Source organism: Triticum urartu, chromosome 3A (assembly GCF_056163025.1).
Source record: "Triticum urartu cultivar PI428250 chromosome 3A, HENAU_Tu73, whole genome shotgun sequence".
NCBI lineage: Eukaryota > Viridiplantae > Streptophyta > Magnoliopsida > Poales > Poaceae > Triticum > Triticum urartu.
Genome location: NC_141875.1, coordinates 626,323,458 through 626,340,483, shown reverse-complemented (window position 1 = coordinate 626,340,483; position 17,026 = coordinate 626,323,458). Strand labels below are relative to the sequence as shown.

The 17,026-nt window shown below is 44.3% G+C and overlaps 2 protein-coding genes and 1 pseudogene across 2 annotated transcripts; 1 reads left to right on the top strand and 2 right to left on the bottom strand.

Moving 5' to 3' along the window:
• The first annotated feature begins 2,996 nt into the window (after positions 1-2,996).
• Positions 2,997-7,155, top strand: CRT3 (calreticulin 3). The gene is made up of 14 exons (XM_087513654.1): positions 2,997-3,202; positions 3,776-3,883; positions 4,024-4,216; positions 4,536-4,794; positions 4,882-4,938; positions 5,030-5,077; positions 5,405-5,491; positions 5,576-5,633; positions 5,740-5,807; positions 5,919-6,014; positions 6,093-6,149; positions 6,265-6,360; positions 6,698-6,727; positions 6,820-7,155. Exons 1-14 carry the CDS (start codon positions 3,085-3,087, stop codon positions 6,829-6,831), a joined length of 1,287 nt encoding a protein of 428 aa, XP_087369780.1. The 5' UTR covers positions 2,997-3,084; the 3' UTR covers positions 6,832-7,155.
• An 817-nt stretch (positions 7,156-7,972) lies between these two features.
• Positions 7,973-9,532, bottom strand: RBL13 (RHOMBOID-like protein 13). The gene is made up of 2 exons (XM_087513655.1): positions 9,386-9,532; positions 7,973-9,308 (listed from the first exon to the last, which is right to left on the bottom strand). The coding sequence occupies exon 2, from the start codon at positions 9,122-9,124 to the stop codon at positions 8,309-8,311; it is 816 nt and encodes a 271-aa protein (XP_087369781.1). The 5' UTR covers positions 9,125-9,308; positions 9,386-9,532; the 3' UTR covers positions 7,973-8,308.
• A 4,938-nt stretch (positions 9,533-14,470) lies between these two features.
• On the bottom strand, positions 14,471-16,373 carry LOC147980883 (uncharacterized; annotated as a pseudogene).
• Between the last annotated feature and the right edge of the window lie 653 nt (positions 16,374-17,026).

Genomic DNA, 17,026 nt, shown 5'->3' with positions numbered 1-17,026 from the left:
TCTTCTGATTTTGGTGCGGTTAGATTCTAAGGTAGTGTTGTCTTCTCTATCAGACACTTCACTTCTCAACTCAGAGTTTGGTAATTTAGTCAAGGAGATTAAAACTTTCTTAACTGGTTAGGGAGTGTAAACATTTGAAGCTTTCGAGAGGTTAGAACAAGGTAGCACATTGTTCGGCTAATTATGCTCGCATGGGCCGTAGCATCGCTTGTTGGTTGTGGCGTGGTCCAACTTTTATCTCTGATCTTGTATTGGTCGATTGTAACCCTGTTGACATTGAATAAAACTCCCTTATTACCCGCAGAAAAAAAAACCTAAAGTCTTCGCATATATTGGCAACATATAGTTAGGAGAAGGTCCATGAATTATTTGGGACATCTCAAATTAATGAAATAATAGTCGCCTTGTAATGTGACATAAAAGTGGACGCGATTGTTCTGATCCCAAGCTCATGTGAGCTCGGGTGAACAATAAAATAAAAAAGGGCAAAAAAATCAATTTTTTTGAATTTTTTGTGTGACAAACATTAACAAATGTTTTGATTGCTTGTAATGTTTCATCACCAAATGACATTCGTGGAAAATGTGGCAAAAAAACAAAATTATTTCTCCAGAATATTATTTTCAGAAGCACCATGGAGCATCGATTTTGTTTTTTTGGTCACGTCGTCCACGAATATGATTTCACGATGAAGCTTTGCAAGTAATGAAAAATTTATAAATGTTTGGAACAAAAAAGTCATTTTTTTTTACTGTTCACCCAAGCTCATATGAGCTCGGGATTAGAACAACACTTTCGCATAAAAGTCACTTTTAAAATAGGGAAATAGTATTTTTCATAATTCAAATGGAACCAACCTTTGGAATAGATGCAAATGTGGAGACATATATCATCTCCATAAATTTTCGTGATTTATTGAAGAGGGAAAAAGTATTGGTTTGAATTTATGAGCCACTTATGGCCGCAAAATCAATATTTAATATATGAGAAAATATTTTGTGATAGATGGAGAGCGGCGATTTGGTGCCCGGGCTCAGATGAGCCGAGGCATGAATAGTACCGTGATTTGAAAGGAAAAAAGTTCAAAAAGTTTCAATTTTTTTTATGGTGCAAGATGCTTCTGTGCATGAACTTCGTGTAAAAATGTTGTGAAGTTTCGACATTCGAAGTGCTTGTGGCAAAAAAGACAAATTTTGGATGTCTGGGAATCTTTTGAAAATCGCACATTTCACACCTGATTTCGTCTTTTTTGCCAGGAGCTCCTCGACATTTTGCACCACAAAATATTAACTTTTTTCCTTTTTAAATTGTGTTACTGCTCACCGGGCTCATCTGAGCCCGAGCTCTGGGTTGAATTATCGGCAATGGATGGCATTTTTTTGTAGATCACTTGCTTCACTCCCACAAATTACATGGGCCAACCCATTCGTGTTTCTCCAGATTCCTTTCCCTGTTCCGGTTCTTCTCCGGTTCGTACTTTTATTTTTCTTCTCTAGGTTTTATTGCAGTTTTTATTGGATTTTTTCTTATATTCTGCTTTTTTGCTTTTTTCAATAAAAATATATAATTTTTTTTAGAAATAGATGTTAACATTTATGTAAATAATACAAGTAATTTTAAATTATACAAACATTTAAATAATAAATGTGAACACTTTTTAAATTGCATATATTTTTAAATGCGTGACACTTATAAAATTACATGAACCTTCTTTTAAAATATTTTATCATTTTTAAAATTACACGAACATTTTTTGAAAATATGTAAACACTTTATGAAATTGCATAAATATTTTTAAATACGTTAACACTATTTAAACTACATGAGCGATCCTTATGTCGATTTATGTTGTAGATGGCACCACCCATTTACCGCTTTCATTTCTGTCCATGTTTTGTTATATACTCTGTTCTGCCAATAAGCAACTGTGCTGTTTATCAGATGTTGCTAAGATGCCCCGATTTGTATGAATCTTGTGGACGCTTTCCAGTGTCTACCTGTTTGAAATACGTAAGAATCACAGTTGTATTTATTTGTCAGATGGTGTAAACTCACATTTTGTAACGTGAAAATGTAACAAAGAAACAGAAAAAACAGTTTTTTTATCAGAATTATGTAATGGAATTTACAATCGACTTCAGACCGTGAGCTAGTGCAGATATTATAGTATTCATTCATCATTTGAAAATAAGCTGTTAGTTATAATAAACTGTTTGAAACCCGTCCTTGTATACAGCTGGCTTATACATACCCAACCTGTATGACAAGTAGTAGCATCCCTCGCAAAAAAAAAGAGTGTATGACTTACGTAGCCGCCGTCACTAGCAAATTGCACACACATACTGTAGATGACTGACTGAGCTGCCGCGCTGGTTGCTCGAGCACCGCGGCGCGACCCTTTCCGGGCCTATCGGCTCGGACTCGCCTGCCGGTCGGTCGGCCTCTCGACGGAGCGGTGCGCGCCAAAGACACGGCGGTGGAATTCCACGACCCCACGCGTACCACCAGTCGCGACGACCGGAGACGGCGCCAGCACGGCGCACGACGAGCCTCTCCGGTCCGGCGGAGCAGCAGCACGTCGACAAAAGCGCGAAACACGTCAGTGCGACGACGTGGCGGCGTCTCATTGGCCAGCACCGGGGCTTAAGCGAGCTTCATTTGCTGCCGCATTTAAAAGTGGGGCCGGCGCCCAGGTGGGGACGTCCCACCCTCGCGGTCGCGGGTCCACCACCGTGGACTTTGACGGGTCGTCGCCGGCGTCCGGTGGCTACGACGACGAGGACTCGGGACGGAGAAGGCCGCGCTCCTCCGGTCCACACCCCCACTCGCCCCCGCAAACGGCCCCGGGTCGTCGCGAATTCACGAAAATGCCACCCCGCTCCCCTCGCTGGATCACGACGCCCTGGTCAGCTGGTTGGTCGGGCCGGAGGGCATTACCGTGAATAAGCGCCACATCCGCGGGCTGTTGCGGCGCCCCGCGCGCTACAAATATTCCCTTGGCAATGGAAAGCCCAGCAGAAGCAGCAGCCTGGCTGGCAGCCACCAGCCCAACACCACTTCCTCGTCTCCGGCGGGCCACCGACGATGGGTAGCAGCCGCCGGCGGGGCGACCGCCACCTCAAGCTCCTGCACCGACTCCTCGCCCTCTCGTCGCTGCTCCTGCTCGCCTCCGGGGAGGTCATCTTCGAGGAGCGATTCGAAGGTAGTAGTGCTCCCGGTTCCCAGCTCAGTAGACTTGTTGCTTACTTACCAGTTTGGGAGGTGCCTGCGTGCTCCGTATTGTACCTGCTGCTATTTCCGTGCTGGTCCTCGTGAATCGAACTGGATTCGCTGCTCCCAAATTCCATTTTGGGCGAGTGATTGATGGGCGCCTGAAAAATTTCTGCATCGCCCCCTGGATTGACCAGTATTTTGTTCATGCCCTCGGGAATTCCTGCTTCCCCTGTTCATGGTTTTCCGGTTCACAAAGGATGTTGACTTCCTTTGAAGGACCGAGCAAGGAATTAAGTGGTTGGAGGTGAGTGATGTGGTGAGGTTTCCTGCTGAAATGATTAGTTCCTTCAGTGATGACAGTGGGTAGGAAGTGGGATTGGGAACTAGCGATGTTTAAGTTGAACTGATGTCTGTGTTCATGGGGAGCATCAGTGTGATGGAGTGGCCAGTGAATTGCTGACATGGCCTGGTTTGCTTGACTTAGCTGCGATGCCTTGTCCAATACATGAGTTCGATTAAGTTAGTGCTATTTTCTAGTGTCTCATATGGTTGTATGTTTCAGATGGTTGGGAGACTCGGTGGGTCAAATCCGATTGGAAGAAGAGCGAAGGGAAAGCCGGCATGTTCAAGCACACGGCAGGAAAATATTCTGGAGATCCTGATGACAAAGGTTTGCTTTCTCATCCCTCATACTCTGTTCTTGTTTAATTGATGATGATGATGGTTCGGTCGCAGGTCAAGTAAACTCCTGCTTGCGCTAGCTTAGTTCTGGATACTGTCTGATCCTTGTGTTCTATTTGTGTGCTCTAGGCATTCAAACAACAATAGATGCTAGGCATTTTGCCATCTCAGCCAAGATCCCAGAGTTCAGTAACAAGGGCCGGACATTGGTAGTCCAGTACTCCATAAAGTTTGAGCAGGAAATTGAATGTGGTGGCGGCTATATTAAGCTAATGTCTGGCTACGTCAACCAGAAGAAATATAGCGGAGACACTCCTTACAGGTATGTTATTGCCTACTTCTGCCCCGTTGAATTCCATGTTCTTACAAAGATCCACCATTGCTGTTCGTAAGCTCCTAAGCAAACCCTGTCACTCTTTTGACCATGTGATTGGGATGTCTGTATAGTTGATGAGCAAAAGTCTATCTCACATAATTTGTTATATTGTACTGTATTGTATATAAGTCCACCTAGATGCTATAGCTTGCAAATGTCCATTCATGATTAAGGCGAAATGAATAAATATAAACTGCTTATCTGTTCAGGTTTACTAGTCTACTGCTGAGTTGTGCTGATAACCTTCTCATTTTCTCTTATGCAGCTTGATGTTTGGGCCAGATATATGTGGGACTCAAACAAAGAAGCTGCATCTTATACTCTCTTACCAGGGGCAGAACTACCCTATCAAGAAAGATCTACAATGTGAAACTGACAGGCTGACGCATGTTTACACATTCATTCTTAGGCCCGACGCATCTTATAGTTTACTTGTTGATAACCGTGAAAGAGAATCTGGGAGCATGTACACTGATTGGGACATCTTGCCTCCTCGAAAAATTAAGGATGTTGGTGCAAAAAAGGTAGCTTGCTTTTTTGAAAAATGGAACTGTAATACAACTAGAAACGTTACAATGAGAGAATCATCTAACATATATGCATTTTTGCAGCCTAAGGATTGGGATGACAGAGAGTACATTGAGGATCCAGATGCGGTTAAACCCGAGGTTTGTGTGCCCATACATTATTATGTGAATTTGATTATTTTACAGTGTAGCAAATACTGTAGTTTTGTAACGGCTCATCTACCTTGGCCAGGGATATGATTCTATTCCAAGAGAGATTCCTGACCCAAAGGATAAAAAGGTATGAAACTTCCTATCTTAATGAAACTCAAGACATCAAACATTAAGTCGTTGCACTTCATATTCCATATTATAAATGGTTTTGACTTATTTGGTAATGCATCATTCAGTTCTAATTTATTAGCGTGAACTTGACCCATTTAACCACTTATCTGGCTCTACATATTTGGTCTTGCTGAAGATGTTTTGCATTTGAAGCATGCTATAGTTACCATCACATAAACTGTGGATGTCCTAGCACATCTAAAGAAACATTCTTACAATGAAGCTCGGTACAACTAAGAACACCGCATGATGACAAATATATGCATGTTGTGTTATTAATCAGCCCGACACATGGGACGATGATGATGATGGCATATGGAAACCTAGAAGGATACCGAATCCAGCATACAAAGGACAATGGAAGCGCAAGGTTTGTCTTGTTGTTTGTTCATCAGTCGTTCATCCTACTTTATTTCTTTGGTAGACTTCATGTTCTAACATTTTCTGCCCACAGAAAATTAAGAACCCTAACTACAAGGGTAAATGGAAGATCCCATGGATTGATAACCCAGGTAAGCAAATAGGAGAAGTGATATTGGACCCGACACTTGATTTTGAAGTGAACCTCTTGTCAAAGTTTGAAAGAATCTTAAACCATGAACTGTCGCACTTCTGCAGAGTTTGAGGATGATCCAGATTTATATGTACTGAAACCTTTGAAGTACATTGGAATTGAAGTTTGGCAGGTACCATATATTACAATATAGTGGTTTTCTGGAGATACATGTTCCATCATAACTATTGGTTGTTCTGAATGAAACACATTTGATATTGACTTAAACCTTACTCATGTGCAGGTAAAAGCCGGTTCGGTTTTTGACAACATTCTCATTTGCGATGACCCGGAGTATGCAAAACAGGTTGCCGATGAAACATGGGGTGCAAATAAGGAGGTAACCTCATATGTTTACTGAATTAACCTATGTTGCTGATATCCCGTAAGCAGTGTCTTACTTTTCTGTATGTTATAGGCTGAAAAGGAGGCTTTTGAAGAAGCTGAAAAGGAGAGGAAAGCTAGAGAAGACAAGGTTAAAATCTTCAATTAGCAATTGTTACTGGCCATTTTTTTGATGCCCTTGAGGCAGAACAGCAAAAGAATAACTGTCATTGGGAAAGAAGCTAAACATAACTGCTTGTGTACAGGAAGCTCAACAAGCAAGGGAGGAAGGAGAGCGACGGAGGAGAGAGAGGGGTGATCGACACCGTGGCAGGGACCATTACAAGGACAGATACAAAAGAGTAAGCTCACATGCCCACCCTAGAACTCTTTGAAGTATCAACTTCTGACTACCACCCTAGAACTCTTTGAAGTCTTATTCACTGATTCCCTCTTAACACACCTATTGACTGATGGAATATATCATTGCAAATCCCAAGTGCTTGAGACATTGCTAATATGGTAAACAAGTAGTATAACTGGATATGTTCTAATAATGGTATTCTTGAAGGCCGGGGTGTGTTGCCTTGTGCTGTAGTGTCATATACAAATGTATCATATGGTGAAACTGTGACTGTGTAAGACATCATATATAAATGAATGCATGATTACTGACATCCTTTTTGTCTTGTGTTTCAGCGCAACAGAGATCACTGGGATGACTACCATGTAAGTTGTGAAGCATCTCATTCGTTCATTTAATAATTCCAACTCATGAATTAGATAGCATGTGGCTTATAACATTCTGGTTTCTTGTTCAGGATGAGCTTTGAAGCCTCCCAAATCATCAATTCTTCCAAGGAGAATAATTGAAGTGTTTCTTGTCTCGTGTTATAGTTGCTGCAAATTAATGATAATTGAAGTGTTTCTTGTCTCGTGTGAGGGAAACTGATTGAATTGACCACGAAGATCATTCCTATGTGACAGCAGGACAGACAATTCCACTTATCCTCAAAAGTAAAAAACTTGGCCTTGGCCCTGCAATGTGATGTTGTGCGTGTAGTGTACATGGTCTGGGATGTACTTCCTTTTGTAAACTCAGATTACCTTTGCTGATATAATAAAGAGGTTCCATATTTATTGCATAACACAAATAACTGTTGTTGCCGAGGAGTTCTCACTCGATTTGTATACAAATTTTTATGTTGCTCCTGTAATCAGCATACACAAACACCTCCTAGGATTCAGCCTCTCAGGTAATGAAAAACAAAGCATGCATCCAGTAGAAGCATATATTAGCGTTTCTTTCATGCATAAGTTCATACATATCTATACTTGGAACTTCCTTGATTAATTGATTGGTATACCAGAATAGCATCAGAATCGTCTAAACACATTGATGCAAAAGGGGCAAGGTGACTCTGCATTGTCTGGCAGAACAAGTCTGATGTATGCCTGTGTTGGCAACAATTCACTATGTGTGCTTCAAGACAAATAGAAGGAGCATATCAGTTCTTCATCCAAGCTATATCATCCACATATGAAAAGCAATATCTTGGTTTATAGCTTGAGTCTACACATTAGGATAGAAACAATCTGATATGCACAGCACAAATTCAGTAGTTCTTTTCTACATGCTTCTCATTCCTTCACATGCTATCCTTCATAAAAAGACTCCCTTTTGTTCAAAATGAACATGCACCTGAAAGTCAAGGTAAAAGAACTCCCTTCACATCTGAGATGACCAAAGAAGCGCATACCACCACATTTCCAAAACTGAAAGTACAGCATTGTGTCAACATGATACAATTTTACATACTTAAACAAAACCTATCCGCACTTCAAAACACAAAATGGCAATGGCTGGCAGAATAATACTGTCATATACTTGTACTGGCCCCGATTCACTATCCGAACTTTGAAACAAATAGAATGAACATACCAATTCTTCATCCAAGCTACATATATCATCCGTATGAAAAACAATATCTTGGGTTATAACTTGAATTTACACATTAGGATAGAAATAATCTGATATGTACAGCACAAATTCAGTTGTTCTTTTCCTACATGATTTCAATTCCTTTACATGCTACTTCACAAAAAGGATTCCTTCCTTTCTGTTCGAAATGAACATGCACCTGGAAGTTGAGATAAAAGAACTTTCACATCTGAGATGACGAAAGAAACCCATAACACCAGATTCTCAAAACTGAAAGTATAGGGTTGTGTCAACATGATACAATTTTACAATCTGAAACAAGACCTATCAAACATTTCAGTGAGCAGCTCTTCCACACTGACTGAAGGTCATACAAAATCCGCAGCTCCTCTTCCAGGCAGCATATCCATTTGCAGAGCCCTGCCATTTCTGGAGGCGACCAAACCAACAGACAGCAGCGAGGGATCCGTAACTGGCTCAATCTCGATAAACCTCATCTCCAAAGACCCCGTGCGCTTCAAGCTCAAGACGAAGACCAGCACGATCCACCCGAGCATTGTGATCGCCCAGTAGTTATTCATCCCATGAATCAAACCCCAGGCAATGGAGTAGCCAACGATGATCCCCGACAGGTGGCCGATGAAGCTGGCCTGGGGAACCATGATGGACGTGAATATGAGCGACTCGAAGGGCGCGAAGCTGATGGGCAGCGAGAGGACCCCGAAGAGGTTGAGCTTGGACGACGGCTGCTTGGCGGCCAGGATGGTCATCCACCCGAAGACGACGCACGAGTAGCCCACGGCGGTCACCCTCCGGAAGTAGTCCACCTTGAACCTCCGGATCATCACGTGGTAGATCCCCAGCACGAGCAGCCCGGACAGCACCACCAGCACGAGGGTGTAGTGGAGGTAGTACTGGACGCCCAGCCCGGCGGCCTGCTCCACGGCGCCGAGGCTCCACACCGCGCTCATGTTGAACACCAGGTGCACCACGCTGACGTGCGAGAAGGCGGCGGTGATGAGCCGCCAGTGCTGCCCGCCCTCCACGGCCGCCTCGTAGCTCAGCCCCACGTCCGCGTACCCGATGCCCCTCTTCTGGATGAGGAACCAGATGAGGGAGCAGAGGGCTATCACGCCGCTGCTCGCCGGCTTCTCCAGTATCTCGTAGATCAGAGGCTTCCCCATGGTACCTGCCGGACCTAGCTTCTTCACCGAGACTGTGGCCCGAGGTTGACGAAGATCAGGAATGCTCCGCTGGAATTTGTGGATCGGGAGCAGAGGATCTAGCAGCGCCTCCCCTCCAAAAAGAGGCGGATTTGGTGCTCGCTGATCGAAGAGGGGATCAGTGGCTGGCCTGATGAACGGATCTCTGGCGGAAATCTAGGGTTCAGAGGCCCGAATTGAGAAGATTGAGGGGTTTGGAGATAGTAGATCAGTGGCTCTGACCTTGGGATTCTTGGAGGGGATTCGTTCGAGCGGCTTCTGGGGCGTGGGAGTCCAATGCCCTAGACTGTTCGAGTTCGATTCGGGGATACGTATTTCTTTTTCTTTTTTTCGACCCTTCAGAAGGAACAATGTTGTTTCACAACTGGTACAGGCCATCTGGGCCGGCACGGCACGACCCGCTGGAAAACCAGATCGACCCGATCCAGCGCTGGTTTTTTGGGTTTGGAAGTCACGGTTGACCAGTTGACCGGTCGACCGCTAACTTTTAAAAAATCAATTCAATAAACCTCACAGATTTTGGAAAAAAAATCACAAACTTAAAAAATGTTCATCGATTTGGAAAAAAAGTTCATTGAATTTGAAAAAATCATTGATTTCGAAAAAAAACATCAAATTGAAAAAAACTTCATTGGTTTTGAAAAAACCTTTATCGAATTTGAAAAATCATTAAAATTGAAAAGAGTTCATTTATTTTAAAAAATCATCAAATTTGAAAAAACTTCATTGATTTCTAAAAAAAGTTGATCGAATTTGAAAAAGTTCATGCATTTAAAAAAAGGAAAAAAACTAAAGAAAAGAAACAAAAAAAGGAAAAAAAATCATATAAAACGGCCTGGGAAGATACCACAACGAAAAAGAAAAACAACAACTAGAAGCTTCCCAAAACAGGGGGCTTCCACGAACTGGGGGAAGAATAAATAGAAAAAAAAAGAAGAATCTACACACAAGTGTTGCGATGTCCTAATAGTTAGGTCGCTTCTCTCTGAACGTAGAGATCGCGAGTTCGAACCCGATGCACTCACCCTATGCTCGAAGGGAGGGGGTGTGCGCTGGTTGGCAAAAACGCCTTTAACCGGCGCATAAGGTGCCAAATAGGGTTGGGGCTGTGCCAACACGCCCGGCATGACACACGTGTACCAGCATGTGTGCTATTTGGCCTTTTGGGCAGTTTTGGGCCTATCTAAAAAACGTGTAGCGTTCCCGTTTCGCTCGGAGTGCATTCCCTTACTCTTCATCGAGCCCCTCAGCCTCTCCGTGTCCTTCCGAGTCTCCTGCCCCGCACGAAAACGTCACCTAAAAAACGAGGAAACCAACAAAAGCTTGATTAGATGAAACTAGAGAGGGCTCCAAGCAAAAGTAGCATGTACCCCTTCGCTCATGAGCACCCTAGACGATTAGGGTTTCCTTTGCCTCCTGTCGGGACCGTCGCCGGTCTGCCCCGCCTCTAGTGGCCTTAGGGCCATGGAGGTGCGATGGATCCCGACCTTTGCCGGGAGGAGGGCTTTGTTTTCAGATTTTTTTATATATATATTTCTATTAGGTTTGTGTCCTGCTTAGAATGGTGATGCAACAACGGATCTCCAAAGATGGAACAAAGTTCTCCCCACCTAATCCATGTCCCGATGGTGCGTCTAGCGTCATCGAAGGGCGTGTGAAAGTGTGTCTCCGACAGATTTCATGAGATTCGATTGGTGTTTGTCTTCGTCGAATCCGCTTAGATCCTTTATGTGTTCATGCGTCGATAGATTGGATCATTTTGATCTTTGATTCTCTTCATCGGTGATGGTTGTTGTTCTGGAGTGCTAATCTCGTGGGGCCTTAGCATGACGACTTCCCGACTGTCTACTACAACAAGGTTTGACTGGCTCCGGTGAGGGGGGAGGGGGCGATGACGGCGACACGCCTTTAGCTCGCTCTGCTTATAGTCGTTGGTACTTGGTATACTGACCTGAGTGTAATCTTTGTTACATCTGGTATTCTTTGTCTGCTCGATTTTGTGGATCAAGAGCAGAGGATCTAGCAGCACCTCCCCTCCAAAGGGGGGTGGATTGGGTACTCGTCGCCTGATGGATGGATCTCTGGCGGAAACCTAGGGTTCCGCGGCCCGAATTGAGATGATTGAGGGTTTTCGCGATGGATCAGTGGCTCTGACCTTGGGATTCTTGGAGGGGATTTATTCGAGCGGCTTCTGGGGCGTGGGAGTCCAATGCCCTAAACTGTTCGAGTTCGACTCGAGGATTTCCCTTTTTCTTTTTGCGACGCTTCACAAGGAACAATGTTGTTTCACAAACTAATACATGACTCTTTTTTCCTTTTAGCAGCATCTCCCAGGCTGGCCATCTGGGCCAGCACGGCTCGGCCCGCCCTTAAACATGTCTGCCACGACACGACCCTCAGTGGAGAGCAACTAGTTGAGGAGCGCTCCTTCAGGAGCCTCCCCAACAATCACATGCGGGGAGGGGGGAGGGGTGAGCGCGCCACCCATCACCATGTGTCACGCTCTTGGCGCTTCCTCCAGATTTTGATTTTATAATTTTTTGCACGCGTTTTCGGCTTTTAAGACGTTTTTTGAAGAAAAAAACTACTTTTCAGTCTTCACCGGTCTTTCTTAGCTTTTCGAAAAAAACAATTCAAACAAAATTGCACGAAAAAACGCGTTTTATTTTCCGGTGAGAGGCACGGCATGCCTCTCAGAAACGAAAAAAATATGTTTTTTTTTCTTCTGTGAGAGATATAGTTTTGTTTCTGTGAGAGCCACGATTTTTGTCTCCGTGAAAGGGCATGGACGTGTCTCTCGGAAACAAAAAAAAATGCAGTTTTTTTTCTTCCGTGAGATGCACGGTTTTGCTCTCCAGGAGGCACGACCGAGCCTCTCGAAAACGAAAAAAACATGTTTTCTCTTTTTTTTTCATTCGTGAGAGGCACGATTTTGCTTCTGTTAGAGGTACAGATTTGCTTCCGCGAGAGGCACGGTCGTGCCTCTCGAAAACGGCTTCTGAAAGGTAAAAAATGTGCTTTCGATCCGGCTTTTTTTTATTTTATTCGTGAAAAAAGTCGTTAAAACATGTCAACATGGGAGTTAGTTTTGAAGATCTGAACGTAAGAAATCTAATAATGAAAACGGTTCGAGATTTAGACGCACGGTTTAGAAGATAAAATATTTTGAATAAACAAATCTACGAAAAAACCGAAAACTACCAGGTTGTGACCAGTGGGCATCGCGCCACTTATTACAACCTGGGAGGTGGGAGTGATATTTGGAAGGAGTACTTCTCAATTAGTGATTTTTCCCTCGGCGGGACATTTGTAAACAGGTCACCCGCCGCCATGTGTCGCGCTCTAGGCTCCCTCTAGATATAATTTTTATTTTTTTCACACGCGTTTTCGGCTTTTTAGATTTTTTTTGACTTTTCAGTTTTCCACTGCTCTTTCTTAGCTTTTCGACAAAAAATTGTGTGAAAAAATGCGTTTTGTTTTCCCGTAAGAGGCACGATTTTGCTCACACAAGAGGAATTTTGTAATGTGTTTGAACTAGGAATTTTATATGACAATACACATCACCTCATTAACATCTTGTTTTCCTTTTTTTAAAATATTTTTTTTTCAAAACTTTAAAACATCTTTCCGCATGGTTTTTCATCGGTTTTGATATGACATTCTTCCATGTCCACGCGGCGAGCCTCAAAATGTTGACCGTGCCACGCGGTTTTTTTTTAAGCATGAGTACAGACACAAGCGCTCATATACACGTGCATACACTCACCCTATAAACGCACACACGCACATCCTACCCCTAGGCGCCTCGTCGTTGACGGGAACGTCTCCTCCCACTGAAAGCGCATCGCCGAAAATCCTGAAATAAATTCAAAAATAATGCGAGCATCAGGATTTGAACCCTGATGGGTTGAGAATACCACTGTCCACATAACCAACTCAATCAAAGGTTGATTCGCGACCGTGCCACGCGGCTGATGCGTAGAGTAGTGTACCGTCAAGAGACTTGTTTCCTCGCTTCGGTGAGGTGGTCGAGAGGAGACGAGGCCGAGGTGGTGTTGTCCACAAGAAAGAAACCCCAAATCCCCCTGCCTCCCTGCAGGTGCAGACACCTCTCGGCTAGGCAAGGCGATAGACGCAACCTTGGATCGCTATGGGGATCTCCATCATCAGCTTTCTGCCTCGGCACGCTCCGGCCGATTCCATTCCGCTACAGAGATCGGTGGGTGCCGCTACTTTCTTCTTTCCTTGCACTCAGGTCGGAATATAGCTAGACTAGAAACTATCAAACTAGTACTCCAGATAGGGCAGTGCCAGTAGTTTTTGGAATTGGATTGGATCTGTTAGATCCGTGGAAGACCAGGGAGGGATTCAGATTTGCCTGCTCCACGGCTTCTTGGGCTTTTTTCAGATCAAAATAGGCTTATGCCCTGCTGCTTCTGTATGTAGATGTAGAGTAGAAACTAGAAAGCAAATATGGCTGCTGCTTTACAGAAAACGCACCAACGCATTTTTTTGCAAATTCAAAGCAACAGTATCTCAACTCCCCTCTAACCAATACAGCCAAGCAAGTTTCCTTTCTACTACTACTACTACAGTGGATTGATGGATTACACTACAGGCGCACAAGGCCAAAAGATACGATAAATGCACAGCTCCCATCAGAACTCCTCATCCTTCCTTTGAGTTCGAGCTAGGCTCAGAGAAGCCATCCCAAACTTCTCCCACGGAAACAAACATTGTCTGTCAATGGATGCAAGTCACTGTGATTTCACAGCCATAAGACAGAGAGACTAAGAAAAAAGGTCCACTACTAGTCGTCGACGCCGGTGCAGCTGAAAATGCCTGCATCGAGCTTCCCCAATAAGCTTCGCCAGGAGTTCCTGCGTCAGAATATCTCCATTACTGCAAGAAAAGGTAATGCACGAAAACAACATCAGCCGGGATCTTTGATGATCTTGCGCTAAAAAAAACAAGACCATTACTAGTAATACACAACGCCCGCCAGGCCACCACATAGCTAGAATCCCAAACCAAACAAGGATCAGTTAATAGTTTGACTCGAAGGAAATGTACGCTAAGTTAATTGTTTATTAGGACTGCACTATTATACATGATAGGAGGGCATTGCACTTGGGTTTGTTGCTTGTTCCTAATTTTATTGTTCATTCACATTGGTTCTAAATTCTGGTGCTCCCATCTCTATTGTTTGCAGGACCAACGGTCACATGATGCGAACTCATGAGTGGAGATTAATGAACTTACCATTTGTTGCTTATTACACAGGAGTAGCTTTGTTGTTCAATTCCATCATGGAAGACCATTCTTCCCCTGCCCATCAACTCCGTCTCCACTGAAGAAGCACACAGAGTTCAGCTCTTCCACAGTCATCTGTCCTTCCAGAAATTCAGGGAGCAAATTCCTCATCTGAGCGACGACATTCTGGTCTATATCCCTCGCAAGTGTATTCACCCAATCTTGCTGCAGCTGCTGACCTTGATGACCCCTGCTTAGTCGCCAACGTCCAATGGAATTGGCAATTGCCATCACGAAAACTGCGCAATCGGCGTTGTTATCCTGGAGTGGAGTGCTCGCGTGCTCGACGACCGATTCTTGGAAGGGAGGTAGCACTCTGCGGATTGAGCGGGCGAGGCGCTCCGCGGCTTCGTTGTTGATGCGACCTTCGGTGCTGTCATGGTGCACCAGTCGAGGCGCGCCATTGATGGGTCTGTACAGAACCATGACGGACCAGTGAGATCCCATGTCCGGCTCATCACTAGTGCTGTTGTTGACGGGAAGAATGTTGATCTCTGAGGAAGCAAGAAGTGCCACATCCATTGCATATGGATCATGGGCGAAAGCCAGCGAGCTTGCCGGTGGCACCAGATTGACTTGGTTATGCAGCATTGGAGTGAGGCCTTCGAAGTACTGCGTGATAACTCCATCGGTGATGAAACCACCACCTCTGATGTCTTCAACATCACTACGTTGGCTACCTGCATTCTTCAGCTCAAGACTTTGTATCTTCTTCTCGAAGGTTTGCTTCAAATGAAGAACCGGAGCATCCACGAACGTAAGGCCAAGCTCTTTCTTTGCAGTGGTAATTAGGCGATTCAGTAGCTTCTGCAGGCATATAGCATATTGCAGTATGAGAGGAGAATAAACCAAAAGGACACAAATTGAAATACTGAGGGGAATGTCAAAATTTACCTCATTGTCGACATCTTGACGCCATTCAAGGAACCAAGGGGGCACTTCAGCCAAGCCACCAACTCCGCCTCCTCTAAGCCCTGTGCACTCTCTTCTTGGCCGTTTGCCATCTTTATCCTCGACTTGAATTGAGCCACGCTTCTGCCCTCCTCTTGCTTTGGTGTATGTGACATGCCGCGGTCGAAGTGGTGCTCTTGGCAGTGGAGCTGCAACGTCCGGATTATGTATGTCACCGTCCCCATCACCCTCGTCGATAGGTGCCCAGATTTCCTCCCCTTGGTTTGGAAGGCAGGGAAGGATGACAAAACAGTTTCCCTTCAGCCCAAGCATCAACATGATATATTAGTATGCTCCCCATCAGTTCATATGCTTTCTCTAGGACTTTTTGGTTTACAAAACCCTCCTCAATTCCTTGCATAACGACTCCACAGCGGGACTGCCATTGCACCACTAAATCTCGTGCGCGGGACCCAAGCCTATCAAAATGATCCATGGAATTGCAACATTTATGCAGGATCTCCAAAAATTTTGTTTCCATGATGTATACAATGTATGTACCCCAAGCTTGGCGGAATCCCTCTGGTTCTGGACGGTTGGGCCCCTCGTAACTGGATAATGCAACATGCCCATCCCTAAGAGACCAAACACTCAGCTTTGTGTTTTCAACACCACCATCTCCAACTTCTTTGTGATTAAGTCCAAATCCTGTAGAGAGTGTCTTACTACTGTCCATGTAGAACTCCCTGTTGTCTTTCCAAATCGACTGGAAGAATCCATGTGCATTCCAAATGCCAACAAGCCAGTATTGACTCGCAACCAAGATAAACACAACAAATCTTCCCTGGTACCTCACCACGTAGTAAAAGGTCCCATCGAGAGGGCAGGTGTATATCATCTTACCGCCTGTCTTCACCCTGTACTGCGCTCTGCAGAAGAACCAATACCTGAAGTAGGTCTGTGAAGCCTCGAAGCTTGCCCGAACCTCATGAGGCTCCCCGTCCAGTCACCATGTTACAGTATTCTGAAAAAAACCAAAATTTGAAGGAACCGGTCATACAGTGCAATAATCAGGGAACAGTCAACAACAACTTATAATCGTGCTTTATGATGAAGACAACAAAAAATGATCTGTTCATGGTGTTCTGAAAATATAAAATTGCAGCAACAGGACAGGTTATAGAGTGCATTCAATTTAGGAACAGCCTGAGCACGGTGTGCATGATTTCCACGGCAACAAAGTAGAGCTGCTTCCCTGATCGCTGCGTTATGCAGGAAGCAGAGAAAAAAAAACACAGATTTTCTATGACTAGGCTCAAGTAAAGAGCCAATAAACTGCAGCAGTATACATAGAAGGGAATAACTTGAGCGCAACCCGACCGCACTGCGCTGGATTCCCCCGGTAGCTCACTAATCGACCGCCCTTCTAATCGCTGCATTGTGGTGAAAGCAAAAAAAAAACAAAACAGGAAACATAAGAAAAGGTGCGCCCATTTCTTGTCCAAGAAAAACAGGAAGAACCAGCGCAGGCGGATCATCTCTAGGACGGTGGGGGAAAGAAACCGCTATGATCAGCTAGTCGACGAAGGGAGTGTCATTGGGGGTGATTTCCGACCGCCACGAACAACCAAAAGTGAATCGAAGAAATTATTAGAACAG

Excerpts from the sequence above, each read along its gene's own strand:
- CRT3 (XM_087513654.1), top strand. The coding sequence starts at position 3,085 with ATGGGTAGCAGCCGCCGGCGGGGCGACCGCCACCTCAAGCTCCTGCAC. Across the intron at positions 4,217-4,535 it reads AGCGGAGACACTCCTTACAG|CTTGATGTTTGGGCCAGATA; the intron begins GTATGTTATTGC and ends TCTCTTATGCAG. Across the intron at positions 4,939-5,029 it reads CAGATGCGGTTAAACCCGAG|GGATATGATTCTATTCCAAG; the intron begins GTTTGTGTGCCC and ends TACCTTGGCCAG.
- RBL13 (XM_087513655.1), bottom strand. The coding sequence starts at position 9,124 with ATGGGGAAGCCTCTGATCTACGAGATACTGGAGAAGCCGGCGAGCAGC.